The sequence below is a fragment of the Strongyloides ratti genome (assembly GCF_001040885.1).
Source record: "Strongyloides ratti genome assembly S_ratti_ED321, chromosome : 2".
Classification (NCBI taxonomy): Eukaryota; Metazoa; Nematoda; class Chromadorea; order Rhabditida; family Strongyloididae; genus Strongyloides; species Strongyloides ratti.
The window spans coordinates 2,793,261-2,813,763 of record NC_037308.1 but is presented as its reverse complement, the minus strand read 5'-3'; the positions used below and the strand labels follow the sequence as shown (position 1 = coordinate 2,813,763).

The following is a 20,503-nucleotide window of genomic DNA, read 5'->3' as shown; positions in this document are numbered from 1 at the left end:
AATAAACAGGTTTTAATTACCAGTCAAGGATATATTTTCTTTAACATTGAACTTGACTTTAAGATAATTTAAATTTTTTTATATAGGATTTGTACAATAAATTTTAAAATAAAAATTTTGATTAATTAGCTTATCCTATTTAAAAATATATTAATTATATAACAACTTTTTTTTTTATCTCAATTTTTATAAAATATTTATACTATTTATTTGTAACTAAGTTGTTTTTTTTTAGAAGTATTTAATTTGTTATACCCTTGAGCATATATTTTATCTAACTGATCAAGGGCGTCTAATAATTTCTAAAATTTTATAAGGCTTAAAAACTATTAATAAATATTGGTATTGCTTACAAAATATTTTTATTGATGAAAGCTGGTTTCACTTAATAAAGTAAGATTATACCTTTTTTTTTGTTGCAATTTCAATAATATATTATTTACTTAACAAATTTATCTTCTTTTTTTTTCAATTATTATGGCATATTATAATTATACTATTCGAAGGAAAAATATAAATAATTATCTAATATTTTATATTAATTTTTTTCTATCTATTTTATCTATTAATTATATCTCAGCACAAGATTTTTCCTCATTAATATCACTTTTTGGTTCTGGTATTGGTAATTCTGCCTCTACCACAGGAGGAACTGTATCAACAGGTATTGCTGGTAATCCACCAACAAGTCCTGGAAATGCATTAGCATCATTAATTGGTGCATTTTCACCTGATGCTAAATCTCCACTTGCTGGAAATGATCCTATAAGTCAGATGTTTTCACTTGGTCAAACAATTGCAAATAATCTTCCACCAGAAACATTTAAATTACCACCTATGAATGGAAATAATAAAATAACACCAATTCCATTTAGATCACCATTAAATAATAAAAGAAATAAGAAAAAAAATGAAAATTTTTTTGGTAATAAAGAAATAACAAATGGTATTAAAACATCAACTGAAAATAGTTTTAATGTAACAGAAGTATCAAAAAATGTTGGAAAACGTAAACGTGGATCTAAAAAACATAATAAAAAAAGGAGAACAAAAAGACCAAGAAAGACAACAAGTAACTTAAGTACAACAATAAAATTATTCTCCACAACTGAGGTACCAATTACTCAAAATCAACAATTTGATGAAATACAAAGAAGAAATATAATTAGAACAACACCAATACCTAATTTATTTTTTGATACATCAGTAATAGAAGATTGGGCTATTAGAAAAAATAGAGAATTTAAGGAACGTCGTAGTGTTCAAAGTGATAGTTATCGACCCCCAAATATAATGACATCTTTTTCTCATGATTCAGCACCTAAAAATGGTTGGGGTAAAATAATGAATAATTTTGGAAGAAATTTTAATTCATTTATATCAGAAATGACACAATATACAAAGACTGCTGATTTATCACAATTACAACAACCATTATCTTTACCACCAATACAACCACCATCTGGTAATCCAATTACTGAAACATCTATAGTAACACCTCAACCACTTCCTGATACTAATCCATTATCAACTAAAAATTTAATGTTAGGATTTTTAAAAGCTATGTCTCGTGATCCAACTGCAATACTTCAACCATTACCAGAAATAAATGATGGAACAGAACAAGGAAGAAATCGTCCATTAATGGATAAATTATTTGAAAGTGATATTGTTTTAACAAATAATCAGGCTCGTGCAATAGTTTTAGCAGAGGCTGAAAAACGAGATCCAAATTTAAGAAGGAGAGTTAAAAGAAAAGTAATTACTGGTGCTGTATATAGATGGAAAAAAGAAATTGGTATACCTTATAGTTTTCATGAATCTGATAATGACCATAAATGGAGAAATTTAATACGATCTGCTTTAGAATTATGGGAAAGTGAAACATGTTTAAGATTTAAAGAAAATGGTATAGGAAAAGATAGATTACTATTCTTTCGTGGTGGTGGTTGTTATTCATCTGTTGGTAGAGTTGGTGGTGCACAAAAAATATCAATTGGACATGGATGTGATGATAAAGGAATTATATCACATGAAGTAGGACATGCATTAGGTTTTTGGCATGAACAAAGTAGATATGATAGAGATACATATATATATTTAAGAAAAAAATTTATTATTAAAGGTACAGATGGTAATTTTGCTTTAAGAACAGAAAGTGAAATTGATTCTATGGGATTACCATATGATTTAGGTAGTGTTATGCATTATGGACCAAATGCTTTTACAACAGATTGGAGTGAAATAACAATTGCTACAAAAGATAAAAATTATCAACATACAATTGGTCAAAGATTAAAACCAAGTTTTATTGATGTTAAACAAGTAAATAGATTATATTGTATGAATGAATGTTCACTTACACAAAATAAATGTAAACATGGAGGATATCCAGATCCAAATAATTGTAAAATTTGTAAATGTCCTGATGGTCTTGGTGATAAATTTTGCCAAAAAGCAGAAGATACCTCATCAGAAGGTTCTGAATGTGGTGGTGAAATATTAGCATTACCAAATGTTTGGAATCATTTAACATATAAAGGAAAAAATCGTTGTGTATGGAGAATTTCAGCAAATAATGCGAGAATAAGATTTATTTTAGATACAGCAGAGTATACATGTCAGACGACGTGTAAATCGTTTGTTGAATTTAAACATAATTCTGATTTTCAACAAACGGGTTTTCGTGCTTGTTGTCCTGATGAATATAAAAATATTCAAGTTGTTTCAGATCAAGCAGAAGTAATTATTATTCATGATGGTAGACAAAATTTATATACAGATGGAAAATTTTCTATTAGATATATTCAAGATGAAGGTAAACCATTACCACCACCACCTCCAGCTATTTGGGTACCTGGAAAAGAAAATAGAAACTTCCGTGGTATTGATAGTAGTAAGACTGGTATTATTGAAAAATTCATATTAAATGCAATTCCTCAAATAAGAGACCCAAAAAGACCAGCAGAAAGTATGTTAAGTATTTTTACAGATTATGTTGCTAGTAGTTTACTAGGAGCAACAAGAGACAAATAAATTTTATATATTTAAAGCATTTTTTTTTTCCATTTGTTTGTACATATATTGTTAAAAATCAGGTGAAATAAATTTTTATTTTTAATAATTTTTTTTTATTCATATATTTTATATTAATTTTAAATTATTTTGCTCTTTTTACAAAAAAAAAAATAATTAATTTTTTTTTATTATAAAATAAATATTATTTATTTTAATTTTATAAAATAACTCAAAAATATTTTCAATTTGTCAACTTTAAGATTAAATAAAGAAAAGAATAATAACTTATTTATTGTTATGACTTCAAATTTTATTATATTTGATTATTGAAAAAAAAAAATTGTGTAATTTGTTTTTTGTTAAATTATTAATCATGCAAAGATTATTTTATTAAAAAGTAATCATATTACTACAAATACTTTGAAAAATGTTTAATATTAAGAAAAAAAAACTTTGAAATATTAAAAATATATTTTTATCAAGTACAAAAAAAATAAAATGAACTTTTTGTTGACTTTTTTTTTTTATTTAACTTATGAAATTATTTTTAAATAAGATAAAATTGTTAAATTAACTTTTTTTTTCTAATTTACAATAGGCATTTTTCAAAATTTTATTAAAATTTAAAACATAAAAATAAAAATATTTTGTAATCATTCTAAAAAAGTCTATAACAATAATAATTTATCTTGTGTATTAAATTACTTTCTAGAATAAGATATTTAAATTTCATTTATAAATTTCTATTCTCAATCATTAACATCAGATACTTTATTCTTTAATTTAAAAATTTTATCTTTTATTTCTTGAAAAATTACACAATTTTCAAACATTTTCCGGAAGTGTAGATAAATTAATTTATTTTATTTAATGACGTATTAAATCATATAAAAGAATTTTTGAAAGACTAATATCACCCACTAACTCTTTCCACCTCTATATTATTGTATTACACTATATTCTTGAAAAAAAATATATATATATATTATAAAAAAGTTAATTAAATACGATTTGTCTAGTAATTCTTTTAGAAAATTTTAGAAATTAATTTTTTCTCCCACATATGTTACTTGAACAATTATATTTTGTTTTTTTTTAATAATACATTGCTATCGGTAATATAAAATTTGTATGAAAATAAAGATACTTAAAACTGATGTGATTACATAAAGTGTCTTGAAATATTACATTTCTTTTTAGTAAAATATAATCAAAAGATTAGTAAATATTTTGATAGATTTTTTTATTTTGAATGATGCTATGAGATAAATGAGTAATTGTTTGAATAATGGACAATTCTTTTTAATTACATTTGACAATTACCGTTTCACCATTAAATTTGTCATCTGAAGGACCATACATCTTATAGGAACCCTCCCATTCTTCAAAATTTTGCCATTCTCTTTTATTCATTTGACGGTTTAATTAAAAGCAATCACTGATATAAAAATGGATTATTGACAAACTAAGTCATTTTCAATCTTTTTTAAAAATGAATATTAAATATTTAGTATGAATATATAAAAAGTATTTTTTATTGTTAAATATATATATATATATTATTTTCATAAATATTTTAAACGCAATTTTATTCTATTTCTTAGTATTAATATTAAAATTGTATATATTTATAGGTACTAGTATATTTTAAAAATGACAAAATTTTTAAATTTAAAAATAATTTTTATTTTTACAATAACTTTAAGTCTTTTTTCACACCTAATTACTCCATTTGATTTTTCTTCTGAATTTGAAAATGATAACAATATGGATCTTGCAAGAGTTGTTAGAGCTCCAAATGTAAAATGGATGAGGTATTAATAAACATTTTTTTTTTTCATTATTAAACTATATTTTTTTTTAGATTTGGTAAGAGAGGAAGTTATTACAACGACTATGATAAAAGATCTCCTCAAGTTAAATGGATGCGTTTTGGTAAACGTTCTGATGTACTTAATGAATTTCAAAATTACTAATTAATTAATTATCACCAATCTCCCAATCATCATCAATGTTATATAAATAATTACTATGACACTTCTGTTTCAATATCATTTCTTGTCAATGATGTTAAGATAACCACACAATGAAAAAATTTTTAGAAAGTATATAATTTAATAAAAGAAACTTTAATAAAATAATATATTTTTTATAATTTGATTTAAAATATTTAATATTGTTAGAAAGTAATAATGGGCATGTACAAATTATTTTCAAGAATTATTTTTATAATTATTGCGATTATAATTGTAATATTAAATTGATTACTAAAGAAATACTTATTCAATCATGATTAGATAACATTACTTTACTTTTTAATTAAAGACATTACATTATTTTAATATTCTTTTATATAAAATTTTTTATACTATTTCTTTTAAAATATTTATTTATACATTATTTTTATTTTTGATTGTATTAATAGATAATTAAAAAAATGCCAAAAATAACATATAAAAAAGAAAATATTATTTATAAATTGTTAAGATTAGGAAGTATTTACCTAATTTCAACAATATTTACAATATTTACATTGATTAATTTAATAAAAGAATACATATTCAATGGTTACAATATTTTTGTTAAAACTATACCTCAAAGACCAAGATGTCTTGATAACTATAAATCTAATTTTTTACACTTGAATAATGGAATTAAAATACATTATGTTATGGAAGGAGAAAAAGGAAAAGAATTAATGTTATTTATTCATGGCTTTCCTGAATTTTGGTATTCTTGGAAAAAACAATTAGATTATTTTAAGGATAATTATTGGTAGGAAAATATTATATTTCAATTTTTTTTTTACATTATTATAGTTGTGTTGCCATTGATATGAGAGGGTATGGAGAAAGTGACAAGCCAAATGGAATTGACGAATATAAAATTGAAAAACTTATTGAAGATATTGAAAATATTATCCTTCAATTAGGATACCAAAAAGCAATTGTTGTTGGACATGATTGGGGTGCTATTGTTTCATGGATGTTTGCTATTTATTATCCAGAAATGGTAACCAAATTAATAATCATGGATGTTCCACATCCACGTGCAGCTGCTATTACTTATAAAAGTTATTGGAAACAAATGATAAAATCTACTTATATATATTTATTTCAATTTCCCATAATCCCTGAAATTGTCATGAGTATTCATAATTATCGAACATTAAGAAATATTTTTATTGAAAAAAAAGGTGGTTTATATAATAAAAATAATATGTCAAATGAAGATATTAATGCATACGTTTATACATTTGCTTCACAAAGTAAGTATTTCCTTTTTTTTATTAATTTCTATTTAAAAATATTTTTTTTAATATAGATGGATTCACATATCCAATAAACTTTTATCGTGCTTTATTACAAAAATGGGATGTAATTGATATACCAAAAGAGCCAATTAAACCAGAAACTTTAATAATATTTGGTGAAAATGACTTTTTTGTTATCAGTGAAAATGGACAGTTGTCTCAAAAATACTGTTCTAAATCTAAGTTAGTAATTATTAAAAATGGATCACATTGGATTCAACAAGATTTTCCGGATGAAGTTAACAAATCTATGGAAACTTTTTTGCAATCTTCTTAAAATCATTTATTTTGCCAACATTTTTTATACCTAACTTTTATAATACCTTACCATATTATAAATTTTTTTTATAAAATTTATCAATAAAATAATTATTTTATAAGTTATTCAAAAATTAATATTTAATTTTACAATTATAAAGTAGATGATTAATAATTCCATTTAAATTCTATGTTCCAAAAATATATGATTTTACAATTAGGTTATATTTACTATAACTTTATTAATAATATGGTATTATTTATTAATGCTAAAATTAATTTAATTACTAATCTCAAAATTGTAAATAAAAATGTTGACTTTTTATAAATAGATGTTCTAATTATAAGAGACAATTTATAATTTTAAAAGAATTATTCAATAAATTTATCAAAATATTTTTATTTTGTTATTAACTTTGTCAGTTTATAAAGTAATTAATACATTTTAGATGATAAAATATTTAAATTAATGAAATCAGTCCATAAAATTAATGAGAGTCGTTTAAAAAACTGACTTTAAATTATTCTAGTTTATATAATTTTCTTTTAACATAAAAACTAAAAAAAATTATACTTTAAATTAGAATAATTTTATGCTAAAAACAAATATTTATACACAGCAAAAGAACATTTTAATTACCATAAAAATTATGTAATTATTTTAACACTTCAATGGCAAAAAAAATTTTGCTAAAATTGTTTTGTTCATAATAATAATTACCAAAAAAAAGAAATAATGACCATAAAAGCTTATTATAAAAAATTACAAAATTGTATTTGGCTATTTTCAAATGGAATAATTATTATAAATTTAAACAAATAAAAAATATAACGCTTTTAATTTTTCAAAAAAAAAAGTATATATGTAATCAATTTCACTAACAAAAAATTAAATTTCAAATAATTTTATATTAATTTTTAAAAAACTTTTTTTTTGTCCTTTATAGATTAAGATAATCTATTTTCTTAACAGTAGTAAGCATGAATCCAACATTTATTATTTTGATCTTTTCAAGACATCTTTTTTGAATAAGTATTGGAAAAGTGTTACTTTATATAGTTTTGTTAAATTATTTATATTAATTATAAGAATAAGAAACTCAATTATGGGAAAAGTTTCTAAGGATAAAAGAGATATATATTATAGACAAGCTAAGGAGGACGGTTATCGTGCAAGAAGTGCCTACAAACTTCTACAGTTAGATGAAGAATTCCATTTTTTTAAATGTAAATTTTAAAAATTCTTTTTTTATTATAATAACTTTTTTAGATGTAACAAAAGTTGTTGATTTATGTGCTGCTCCAGGTATACATAAAAAAAATCATAATTATTATTTTAATTTAATTTAGGAAGTTGGAGTCAAGTTTGTTGTGAAAAATTAGCTAAAAATGCAAATCATCCTGTATGTAAAGAATACGAAATGGATAAAGAAATTAAAATTGTTGCTGTTGATTTACAACCAATAGCTCCATATCCTCCAGTAATTACAATTCAAGGAGATATAACAGAAGAATCTACAGCTACCAAAATAATTGAAGCTGCAGAGGGGAAAGTTGATTTAGTGATATGTGATGGAGCTCCAGATGTTACAGGACTTCATGCATTTGATGAATTTTTGCAATCTCAATTAGTACTTTCGGCTTTAAATATTACAACAATAATATTAAAAGAAGGAGGGCATTTTGTTGCAAAAATTTTCCGTGCAAAAAATATTCAATTATTACAAACACAAATGGAAATGTTTTTTAAGAAAGTTGAAGTTGCTAAACCAAAAAGTAGCAGACAAAGTAGTTCTGAATCTTTTATTGTATGCATGGATTATACCCCTATTCCCGACTACGTGCCAACATTAAAAAATCCAATGTTTTTAAGTGATTATGATAAAGAAATTACAAAATTAACTGGTATTAATAGAAAAATTGTCCCATTTCTTGCTTGTGGTGATACTTCTGGATGGGATTCAGACAAAACAAATAAATTACCCGAATTAAAAAGACCAGGTCTTTTGTATGATCCTTTAGAAATATTTCACAATCCAAAATATATGCCAAGAAATCCGATAGAGGCACCAATAAATCCAAACTACTCAACATCTGTATCGCTAAAAAAAGGAGACCGCTTAGAAAAAGTAGAACTTCCTAAATCAGATGTCTACAAAAACGTCTTAACAAAAATTAAACTTCAAGTAGGACAGTTAGATCCCGTTAGATCTTCTTCAAGTTTATCAAATCCAATTTCTGTTGACTCATTAACAGAACTCTTTGACTAAATTCTTTTGTAAATTATGTTGCTTACTAATAAAATTTTAATTTATAATATATGTTTAAAAAATGTATTTTATTTAAAAACTTTTATTTCAATAACAAGTTGTAATCTACACTATGTTTTAGAAACTGTCATATATATGTGACATGTTATTTAATAAACGACAACGTTTACTTTGAAATTTTTATATGACCCTAACAATGACATACAAATTATTTTAATTGTATAATCACGAATTAAAATTCATAACCTGGTTTTTTGTCAAATCCATATTCTTTGTACCTAAAAATAAATAATTTTGAGAATACATGTTTGTAAACACTTATTAATAAAATAAACATACCATTTTCTTTCCCACCAACATTCTGGTTGTGGAATAAACAATTCAGGCTCATTAAGGCCAAGTTCTTCCAAAGTTGAAATGCCAAGTTCGTCAAGAAGTGGTTTGATTTCCTTGATAATATATCCATAAACAATATCACGGTTTTTCTTACTTCCGCATTTGATTTTTATGGCTTCCATGAATCTTAAACAAAGAGCATAGTCATTAACACGTCTACAAGCTTTGAGGGCAGCTTTGACAACCTCTGGATCTGGGATTACATCAAAATTATGTAATTCAGAGAGTCCCTTACGAACCTCCCATCCATCAATTTCTTGTCTATTGAAATAGTCAATAAAATGTTTATCAAATTCTTGAAAAAAAAATTATATAATTAATAAATAAAAAAATAATAAAAAAAAAATTTTTTTTATTATTTATCACTTACTCTCAGCAGGCCATTTCTCCATAACATTGTCTTTGTTGGAGCAAAGTTGAACTGTTGTTGAAAGTTGTCTTACGTTCTTAGAAAGTCCTTTAAGTGAACGTAGAGCTAACGAAGCCATTCTATAGTAAAAAAAAACTAATTAAAAAAATTTAAAGAATGTATTTTTAAGATGTTATGTATCGACAATTCTTATTCAAGTATATAACAAGAGTACACTAACTATTGGAATTATGTTCCAAACAAAATATGTTGTAAGAAAAATGTGGAAATATATATATGTGTATATTTAAATTTTGTTTTAACAAACACTTTTATGAAAGTACCTTTTTATTAGAAAATTTTTTTTCATACAAAAGAAATTCAAAATTTAAAAATTTTATATTCTTAATTATATAAATAATTATATCAATTTTGGAAAAACAAAAAAAAAAACAAAAGTTTTATATTTTTTGATTAAATGATTATTTCTTTCAAATAAAAAATTAATAATTTTAAAAATATTATTTAATTCCATAATATGATTTTAAATATTTTTAAATTATTAATATTTTATTAATTTAATTTATATGAGTAATACATTTCAATAGATTTTCCCTTATACATTATTTAAGAATTTTTATATTTTCTTTAAAATATCCAATAAAAGTAATATGATAAAATATTTTATTAAAAAGAAATTAACAATAAAAATGGATTTATTTATAAAATATGTGTAAGAAACAGATGACATTCTTATAATTAATAATTAAAATATTTCTTTTATTAAAATGGTGCAGAAAACATTTGTTATAATAATATTACGCTTTGGTTGGTAAAATAGTATTTCCTCTTTTAACACCAAAGATAAATGGGTATTTTGTATGTGTATGAATATGGCATTAGACCACATATATAATTAAAAATTCTTCCTAATAAATATGTACTTTAATCATGGAGACATGCAACTTAGAAGAACATAGGGCAAGACAGGCGGGAAGTTATTACAATTTCAGGAAGAAGTTCATCAATAATATAACAATTAACGGCTTGATAACATATGAATTTAAAAAGTTTTTTTTTGTGTGTAAATAACTATTTTGTGTAAATAATATGCTTTAATAATATTTAGCTATATTAAGTTAAAATAAAATTGTTTATATATATATATATATATATATATAAGAATTATTATTTTTATTTTAATTATTGTTATTGAGTAAGAATAACAATAAAATTAATGTTATTATCTTGATGAATGTTATTAAATTTTTATTATGTGGTAATTATATTGTAATTTTTTTAATGTGTTAAAATTCTACTCATTTATGAGTAAAAAAATTAATACTTCCCCTTGATTCAAAAATACCATTGAGTGTATGTGTATTACTTTTATATCTTACAATTATTTATAGTTAAAGGGGCAGTATAAAGAATGGTGCGCAAATAGAGACCTCGAAATATTATTATTGCAGGATGAGCAACATCTGGCTTGCCGTCACTATTATAGTACTTATTTCAGCCTGTCTTCTATATTTTCTTATTCCTATTATAATAAAACTTTACTCATGATGAGTTGATTGACTTTTGATGCCGGTTAATCTTATTATAAATACATTTCTTACCTTGTTTGTTTTTGTAGCAGATGATATTTGTTTTATTTAACATTTATATTATTTAATTTATTTTTTTTTTTAATATTTTAGACTTTTCTCATGATTTTATTTTATATTTAAAAAAAAAAAGAAATATTATATTTTGATTGTCAAGTTTTTCAAAAATTATATATTTATTTAAATTTGAATTATTATTATTTATTTAAAATCTAAATGAAGTTGACAAAGGAAATTATTTGGCTGCTATTAATTATATATATCCATTTTACAATCTCTACTAAAGGTAATAATTTCTGTTCTTTTATAACATTCAAAAGTTATTTATTATTATTTTTTTCTGCATATTAAAGTTATTTGTTATCTTATCAAATAATCTAAATATTTAGTTCGTTCATAGGGCACATATGTTTCTATTGTAGTAATTTATCTTTATGATATTTTAAGATGATATTTAGAAAATAAAAGCTAACATTACAATCAAGAAGCCATTAATCCTTATACTTATCTAAAATTTTAATCATTTTCTTTTATCTAAATAATATTATCAATTTTAGTTGACTTAAAAGGATATATGAAAAGGAGAGGATTATTAGAGGGACTGGATTCTTCAGATTATGAAATTGTTTACCCATTTCAGATTAGAGATAAAAATGATAGGATCGGAATTGAAACGAGAAACCATTTTCTCAATGGAACTGTCCATTATTCACAAACAACATTTGTGATAAGAGGAAATAGTATTATTAATAGATTAAGATTAACATTAGAATTAAATCAAAATATCTTTTATAATGAAACTATTTTTAATAAGTTAGATGACAATGGTGAAGCACCTTTAGAAGAGATAATTGAAAATTGTTATTATCAGGGAACAATACAAGGTTTGGCTAATTCTTTTGTAGCATTATCTACATGTGATGGCCTTCATGGAATTATTTCATATGCAAATGGTACTGCATATCAAATAATTCCTCTTGAAGGTGGTGAACATAGTCGACGTCATCCTCATTTACTTTATAAAGCAAAATGGAATCAAGAGGCAGCATGTGGTGCTGTAACACTATCACCATCATCTCATTCATCATCAACATTCTTTAATGTAAGTAAAATATGATAATAAAATTATAATGAATTCTTTTGTTTTTAAGGGTCGAAAACGGCGTGATGTATCAAGGCAAACAAAGTACATTGAAATTGCAGTAATTTCAGATTTTTTTCTTTATAAAAAACTTAATAAATCAATAATGGAATCTATAAGATATACACTTGATGTTATAAATACTGTTGATTTAATTTTAAGTAAACAACTTAATATTCGCCTTGCCATAGTTTATGGAGAATGGTGGACAGATGAAGAAAGAGTTGATATGAATGAAGATATTGAAAGAAGTTTAACAAATGTTTTAGAATATACAACAGGACATATATATAATGTTTTGAAGGATAATACTGTATTTATTACTGGTTTTACATTTTCTCATAATGAACAAGCAACATCAACATTTTCTTCTATCTGTACAGCTAGAGGTTTATCTCTTATTAAGGTAAATTTAGCTAATTATATTTAATTATACTAATAATTTTTAATAGGCAATGGAACATCGATCAGTATTTATGAGTGCTTCCCTATTAGTACAATCATTAGCACATAATTTTGGTATAGACCATGATTCAATAGATTGTTTATGTGAAGATAATCAAAAATGTGTAATGAATAAACAAATTGGTTCTTTTGGGATTCCATTTACATACTCATTTTCTAAATGTTCACAAGCTAGACTTCAATCAGCATTAAGGTCTGGTGAATTACAATGTTTATTAAATAAACCATTTCATGTATCTGAATTATATAATTGTGGTAATGGAATTGTTGATGAAAATGAGGAATGTGATTGTGGTACACAAAGTCAAGAATCATGTAATGATCCATGTTGTGATGCAAATACATGTAGATTAAGATCATTTGCTCAATGTGCCAGTCATCAGGAATGTTGTCATCGATGTGAAATTAAAAAAGCAGGTCAAATATGTCGACAATCAAGAAGTTCTTGTGATGTTCCAGAAATGTGTGATGGTGAGAGTGGAGATTGCCCAGCTGATGGATATATGATTGATGGTACAACATGTGGAATAAATGGTAATTGTTGGAAAGGAAATTGTTCTGATATTGATCAGGAATGTAAAAAAATATGGGGACATGAGGCATCTGCTGCTGAGTTAGCTTGTTTTGAACAAAATGAAAGAGGTGTTGAATATGCAAATTGTGGTTTAAATAAAGATAATACTTTTCAAAAATGTGACTTTGAAAATGTTCGATGTGGGTCATTACAATGTAAAGATGGAACAGGAAATCCAATTGATGATTCTTTAAATTCTTTTAATTTTAATTTTGTAACAGAAGGAAAACGAGTAACATGCAAAGCAATAACTAATCCTTTCCTTGGTCGTGTACCAGATGGAGCATCATGTGGTCCATCAAAAATTTGTATTGATAGTGTATGTTTACCATTAGCTAAAGTATCACCTCCAGTTTATTGTCCATCAAATAACTTGGCATTTTCTTGTTCTGGACATGGTGACTGTACCACATCACAAAAATGTCTTTGTTATGATGGTTGGGCTGGAGTGGCATGTGATATTAAAAGTAATTCAAGTCGTAGAATTCATTATGGTACAAGTAATGATATTTTTTCAAAATCTATAAAAAATGGATTAGAAAATAATAGAACTGTTGAAACAACAACACTTCTTATTATTTTATTTATTGTAGCAGTATTTTTATTCCTTATTCTTATATGTCTAGTTTTTTGTTATAGAAGAAAAAGTACTCCTGAAACAGTTACACATAATATAATATTTGATAAAGCTGATGAAAGTTTTGGTGAAAATATAAATCGTTCCATTAAATTTGGAAATATGCCAAGTTATAGAGAAGAAAAAAGACGTAGAAAAAAAAATAAAAAAGTTTATGATGCATTACATAGGATTAGTGAAGCAACTGATGAAAGAGATTCAACATCATTAAAAAGTCGAGAATCAGAACCTTTGTCATTACAAAATGATTCAATTTATGGTTTTAATCATAGAAATTCTTCAAATTATTTACCTTTTGAAGGAAATAGATTACGTAAAGATATATCTAGTAGTCAACGAAGTTTAATGAGAAATGGAGAACCTTCATTTACTCTTCATCCTCATAATATTTTTGATGATACTCATATAGGAATGAATGATAAAATATATTCTCAATCTGTTGTTAGTATAGCTCCATTTGATAGAATTATTAAAAATTCACCAAGTAAAAGTGATTATGGTGGTTATACAACAAGAATAAAAAGAGAATATCAACGACAAGAATTTAAAATAAATGAACATGATGATGATTTTAGTGAAGAATTAAGTTTATATTCAAATAGTAGATATTCTATGCAACAACCTTCACTTCAATACTTACCACAAACATTTAAAACGCAACAAGTAATGTCACCATCAGCTAGTTCATATGCTGGAAGTTCATCAAAATTAACTCCAACACCATTAAAATTAAATAATATTGGTATTTTATTAAAACAACTTCAGGAAGATTATCCATCAACAAATCAATCTCCAACAATGGAATATAAACCACCTGAGACAGAAGAAAGTGAATTGAGTAATGGTGAGCAACATACAGATCGTAACTCTCAAACAGATTCTGTTCCTAATATTGATCTCGACGGACATCCGGTTTAATAAATATTAATTTTCCTAGACTAGGTACAGGTATTGAACAGAGTGATTCAAGAAGGTCTTCTCATTTTATCAAAATGGCATATATATAATACAAATAAAGAAAAAAAAAATTTTAAAATTATAAAAAATTAAAATATAATAAATTTTTTTTTAAAATTATTATTATAGTTTGAATGTCAATTTATTAGCTAATTTATTCTAGTTATTAACATTTATTAAGATTTTGGCTATTTCTATTTTTAATAATTTTTTGTAAATAAAATTTTTCCCTATTATTAATGTATTAATTTTATAATTTTTAAAAGATAATTCTTTTTTTCTGAAAGTAGATATGAAAATTCAAAGTAACTAAAAAAGTTTTAATAATATTTTATATTTAAATATTATAAATTTAAAACTTTAAAACTATTTAAAAATAGCAATATTAAAATTTTGATTTATGATTCAAATTAAAATTACTCTAAAAATAATAGTTTTAATGTTACTAATTTTAGAAGAGAATATTATCATTTTAAATAAAAAATTATTTATTGTAACATTATAAAAAATTGTAACGTAATAAAATTATTTTTATGGTAAACCTTTTTAAAAATAATATAATTTATTAGTACGTCATTTTTTTTTTAAAAAACATAGAATAATTAAAGGTAAAAAAGCTTATTTAATTTATTTATTTTTTTTATTTATTTTAAAAAGTCTTTTATTAAAATTAATAGATGCTATTGACAATCTGATAAATTATGGTATACTGTTAATTTTTTAATAAAAAATGTATCATATAATACACTTAATTAAAAAAAGTTCATATCAATATAATATGACAAGGAATAACTAATTAATATAAACATTATCTTCTTTGTATATGAATATGTTTTCACAGGTTAGACTTCAATTTTTATGATGAAACATTTTGTATAAAGTAATTCATAAGAAAATACTTTTGTAAACTATCATTTAATATTTTATCTTCTTAATTATTAAAATAATTTAAAAAGTTGATTGTTAAATAAAAATTATTATTTTTGTTATTTATTGAAGAATAAATTAAAAATAGTTAATCTTAAATTATTTATTTTTACCAACTTTTATTTATCGAAATATTAAATTTGTGTATTATAAAATTTTTACCATATAAAAGATTCTTTATTATTAATTATTACCATTCATTTATAACTATAAACATTTTTTTCTATATAAAAGTTATAATTATATTTTAATAATAAAAATTATTTTTATCATAAAAACATTTTAATTTGAATATTTATAAGTGGTATATTTTTAAAATTAAGCAATTTAATTTTACGTTCTCTATACTTGAGACAGTTTTATTATAAGGAAAAATAAAATTTTTATATATTTGAAAAAAATTTATAGTTACCTTATGAAGAAGATTTTTTTTTTTACAATCTTCATTCTCCGATACTATAAAGAAATAACTTTGATAAATTGTATCAAATATTTTTTAATATTAAACAAAATTTATTTTTCAGTTATAATTATAAATAAATTTTCATAAAATGGATATTTGTTTGAATGCTTTTGAAACAATTGGTAATTCATCTATTATTATTATTTGGATATTTCTAATAGTTTTAAATATAATTTGTTTACTAGGAATTTTTTTAATTTCTTACATCATATTTACATTAAAACTTTTTCATCTCCATTTAAGAATCCTTCTTTTTTCTTTACATATTTCATTTTTATTAAGAACAATTGGAACAACATATCGTGCATTGGATTTTTTAATAATACTTATTATTAAAAAAAGTAATTGTGATCTTCTTAATTCTTCAAAAAAATGTAAAATAATTTCACTTATTAATAGTGGTGCTATCTCTACAATATTATATACATTTATTCTTATAACTATAGAAAGAACTGTTGCATCATTATTTTTTCGAAAATATGAAATGTATAAATATTTTTTGTTATCCATGATATTTGCATCAATAATAGTAAGCTTTGAATTTTAAAAAAAAATAATTACATTTTTAATGAATTTAGTGGATTCAACCTTTGTACAATTTGATTAATTACATTTTTCAAAATGATTTTTGGTCTCAAAATAAATTAATACCTTATTGCAATTCTCAAACATCAAAAGTGGCAAATTTTGAAAAATTCTTATTTATTGAATTACCTATTTCTGGAGTTATATTTTTATTTAATGTGATAAATTTTTTCTACTGTAAATATAAGTTAAAAAAAATTGATAATGAAAAAGTTTTAAATAATAATATATCAATGAAATTTCAATTAAAAGAAATTTGTTTAACTTCTAAAAATATTGCAATTTTAACTATACTATATTTAATAGATCTTGTTATAAATACAGCATTAGTAGTTAAAATAAGTGTTACAAAATACAAGGATGATAAATCATTTGCTTTTGATAAAGAATTATCAGCTATTATTATACCATTATATATTATTGTATATTGTATTGCTTTCTCAATATTTTGTACAAATATTCGACGAAAAGTTATTTCACTACTTTTATTTGGTAAAAAAATAGATTTTTTAACAAAAAAATCTATTGCTCCACTTGGTAATACTGATGATTATTTTAAAATATATAAAAATAATTGGAGTTAAAGATATTATTTAAAATTAATTATTTAATTTATTTATAAATATTTTTATTCTTAATATCATATAATTTTTATTACAAGTATTTTATATTTAAATAAACTTAATATACATATTTTATGATTTTTTTTTAAAATTAATACTTATAATTAATATTTTAATAAAATATATATACTATGAAAAAATAAATTCTATTATATTATTAATAAATACTTATTATTACAATCTTGTCCTTTGTTTTGTATGATTCTTCCTACGAAAAAATTTCTAAACAATTACGTAAATGAATTTATTCCTAAATGTACTTATATATATTTTTTTTTTCAACAAAAAAATTAATATATTTTTTAGCATACCTAAATATTGTTTATTATTTAATTAATTATTTTTTTAACGATTTTTAATAAGTAATACTTTAACTAAACTAAAAAAATATTATTATATAAAATTTTAGTAAAATGTTAATCGAATTTATATAGTACGTCATATTAATAATTTTACTTGTTATGTTACCACCTTAAATCCACCATATGTTGTTTGTATTATATAAATGTTTTTAAAAAAATAATAAAATATAATTATTTTGATTAAAATTAAAGTAATTTAGAAGAAATTTAATGACTAGTCATAATAATTAAATAAATTATATTATTAAATATCATTTTTAAAAATGATAAAAATTTTTAACAATTTTTATAATGTTTTAGGTAAAAAATATTTTTTTTTTATAATGGATAAATGTGAAGATGCTTATCTTACTACATCTAATCCAGTAATTATTACTGTATGGATTGGATTAATTATACAAAATTTTATGTGTTTTTATGGATTATTACTGATAACATATTTTTTAATAAAATATAAATTTTATCATTTACATCTTCGTATACTTATTTGTAATCTTCATTTTGCATTTTTTATAAGAACATTTGGTACAACATACCGTGGATTTGATTTTTTAGTAAAATTAATTACAAAAAAAAATGATAATTGTAATTTATTACAAGATAAAGCATATTGTTTAATTATATCAACAATTAATGGTTCTTCTGTTAGTGTTTTTCTTTATACTTTTGCAGCCATCAGTATAGAAAGAATTGTTGCTTCAGTATTTTATAAAAAATATGAAACATATTCTATTATATTTTTACCATTTTTAGCTATTTTTTTAATTGTAAGTTTTTTTTATTCATTATATTAATAAAATATAATTTAATTATATAGTGGATTCAACCAGTTTTAAGAATTTATAAAACATTTACAAATCCTACATTATGGACAAATATTGATAAACTTCCTTATTGTAATTCTTTTACCGCAAAACAAGCTGATCCTATTATATTTTTTAAAACTGATTTTCCAATATGTATTATTGTATTTTTTTTAAATATATCAATATACCTTTATTGTAGGTATCGTTTAAGAAATATTGATGATACAAAAATTATGGATAATAGATTAACTGTAAAATTTGAATTAAAAGAAATTTTATCTAGTACATTATTAGTTACAATTTTAGGTATAATTTATGCAATAGATCTTGCATTAAATACAATTTTTATATATATATTATCAATTACTGATTATAAGAGCAATAAAAATTTTGCTATTGATAAAGAATTGTCTGCTTACATTATTCCTGTCTATATTTTAATATATATTGGAATATTTATAACATTATCAGATAAAATTAAAGAAAAAATGATTGGAATATTTTGTAAATCAAAAAGAACTGTTTTATCTAAAAGTAATACAATAGTTCCAGCAACTAATGAAGTTGAAAAATATTTTCAAATTTATAATAATACATGGGCTTGAAGTGTATCAATTTTTATTATAATAAATAATTCATTATAAAAATGTAATGTTAATAATTATATTTTCTAGTTTTCTATATATAAGTATTTTGAAAAAAGAAACGGATACCTTTATGTATTATTTAATTTGTCATTTTACCAATAAATAGTTAATCTTAAATATTTTTATTATTATCATTTTAATTAAATTGTACTATAAATTTTTAAATGAATTATCTTTAACTAACAATAGTTTAATAAATAAAATTAATAATAAAAATTTTTTTTTTGTTATATCAATAATACATAGAAAATTAATTTTATAAGAATTAATTTGTTAAAATTAAATGCTAATATAATTTTTTAAAATGAATTATAAAAATACTTCCTATTTATTTTTTTTTAAATTTTAATCATTTTTCTTTTTATTATTAAACATTAAAAATTATCTAATTAAGTAATATTTTAAAAAGATAATTATCTAATTTATTTTTCACATTAAACATTTATATATATATATTATATTATATATATTTAAATGGAGGAAATTTAAAGATATATTCAGTAAGTATAAATTTATATTAAAAAAAGATATATAAAAATTAAAAATTATAATTATAAAAGGCAAAATGATATTTGATGAGTATATAAATAATATAATACAGGATTGGATAATTTTTTTTTGTCACTAAACAATTATAAAAATATTTTATAAATAGATGGTATATGAATGTAGTAGTTTATTGATATTGACTAATTGATAGCTTTTAAAAGATAATAACAAAAATTTTTTTTTTTTTTATAATTTATGTAGAATGTAACTAAAAAAAATAAATAAATAAATTTGTTGTATAAATTAAATAATTCATTAATATAATAGTAAAGATATGTAAAGAAGAAAGATGATATTGTTTGATCATAAAAATAAGATTTAGTACTTTTATATTATTATCTTTATCATTATCTTATTTTGGTTATGTATATTATTGTAGATATGTTAAATATTTTATTTATTATATAGATATATATATATACATACAAATTTATGATTATTTTAATATGATTCATGATATTATTTATAAAATTAATTATTTGATTTAACATTTTATTAAAAGATATATTTTAAATATCTACATACTTTTATTTTTATATATATATATAAATGT

General features: G+C 21.8%; 6 protein-coding genes across 6 annotated transcripts; 5 read left to right on the top strand and 1 right to left on the bottom strand.

The window, feature by feature from the left end:
• Window positions 1-477: 477 nt before the first annotated feature.
• SRAE_2000088200 (Astacin-like metalloendopeptidase) lies at window positions 478-3,036 on the top strand (the record flags this gene model as incomplete). The annotated part of the gene is made up of 1 exon (XM_024651767.1): window positions 478-3,036. The coding sequence occupies one exon, from the start codon at window positions 478-480 to the stop codon at window positions 3,034-3,036; it is 2,559 nt and encodes an 852-aa protein (XP_024505412.1).
• A 2,653-nt stretch (window positions 3,037-5,689) lies between these two features.
• SRAE_2000088100 (Alpha/beta hydrolase fold-1 domain and Epoxide hydrolase-like family-containing protein) lies at window positions 5,690-6,608 on the top strand (the record flags this gene model as incomplete). Its single annotated transcript, XM_024651766.1, has 3 exons — window positions 5,690-5,793; window positions 5,838-6,286; window positions 6,343-6,608. The coding sequence occupies 3 exons, from the start codon at window positions 5,690-5,692 to the stop codon at window positions 6,606-6,608; spliced, it is 819 nt and encodes a 272-aa protein (XP_024505411.1).
• A 1,087-nt stretch (window positions 6,609-7,695) lies between these two features.
• SRAE_2000088000 (Putative tRNA (cytidine(32)/guanosine(34)-2'-O)-methyltransferase) lies at window positions 7,696-8,859 on the top strand (the record flags this gene model as incomplete). Its single annotated transcript, XM_024651765.1, has 3 exons — window positions 7,696-7,816; window positions 7,860-7,895; window positions 7,940-8,859. The coding sequence occupies 3 exons, from the start codon at window positions 7,696-7,698 to the stop codon at window positions 8,857-8,859; spliced, it is 1,077 nt and encodes a 358-aa protein (XP_024505410.1).
• A 232-nt stretch (window positions 8,860-9,091) lies between these two features.
• SRAE_2000087900 (Cytochrome c oxidase subunit 5A, mitochondrial) lies at window positions 9,092-9,974 on the bottom strand (the record flags this gene model as incomplete). The annotated part of the gene is made up of 4 exons (XM_024651764.1): window positions 9,092-9,137; window positions 9,199-9,550; window positions 9,626-9,744; window positions 9,949-9,974. The coding sequence occupies 4 exons, from the start codon at window positions 9,972-9,974 to the stop codon at window positions 9,092-9,094; spliced, it is 543 nt and encodes a 180-aa protein (XP_024505409.1).
• A 1,456-nt stretch (window positions 9,975-11,430) lies between these two features.
• On the top strand, window positions 11,431-14,949 carry SRAE_2000087800 (Mind-meld; the record flags this gene model as incomplete). Its single annotated transcript, XM_024651763.1, has 4 exons — window positions 11,431-11,500; window positions 11,772-12,316; window positions 12,366-12,761; window positions 12,808-14,949. 4 exons carry the CDS (start codon window positions 11,431-11,433, stop codon window positions 14,947-14,949), a joined length of 3,153 nt encoding a protein of 1,050 aa, XP_024505408.1.
• Window positions 14,950-18,271: 3,322 nt separating this feature from the next.
• On the top strand, window positions 18,272-19,359 carry SRAE_2000087700 (7TM GPCR, serpentine receptor class ab (Srab) family-containing protein; the record flags this gene model as incomplete). Its single annotated transcript, XM_024651761.1, has 2 exons — window positions 18,272-18,715; window positions 18,766-19,359. The coding sequence occupies 2 exons, from the start codon at window positions 18,272-18,274 to the stop codon at window positions 19,357-19,359; spliced, it is 1,038 nt and encodes a 345-aa protein (XP_024505407.1).
• Between the last annotated feature and the right edge of the window lie 1,144 nt (window positions 19,360-20,503).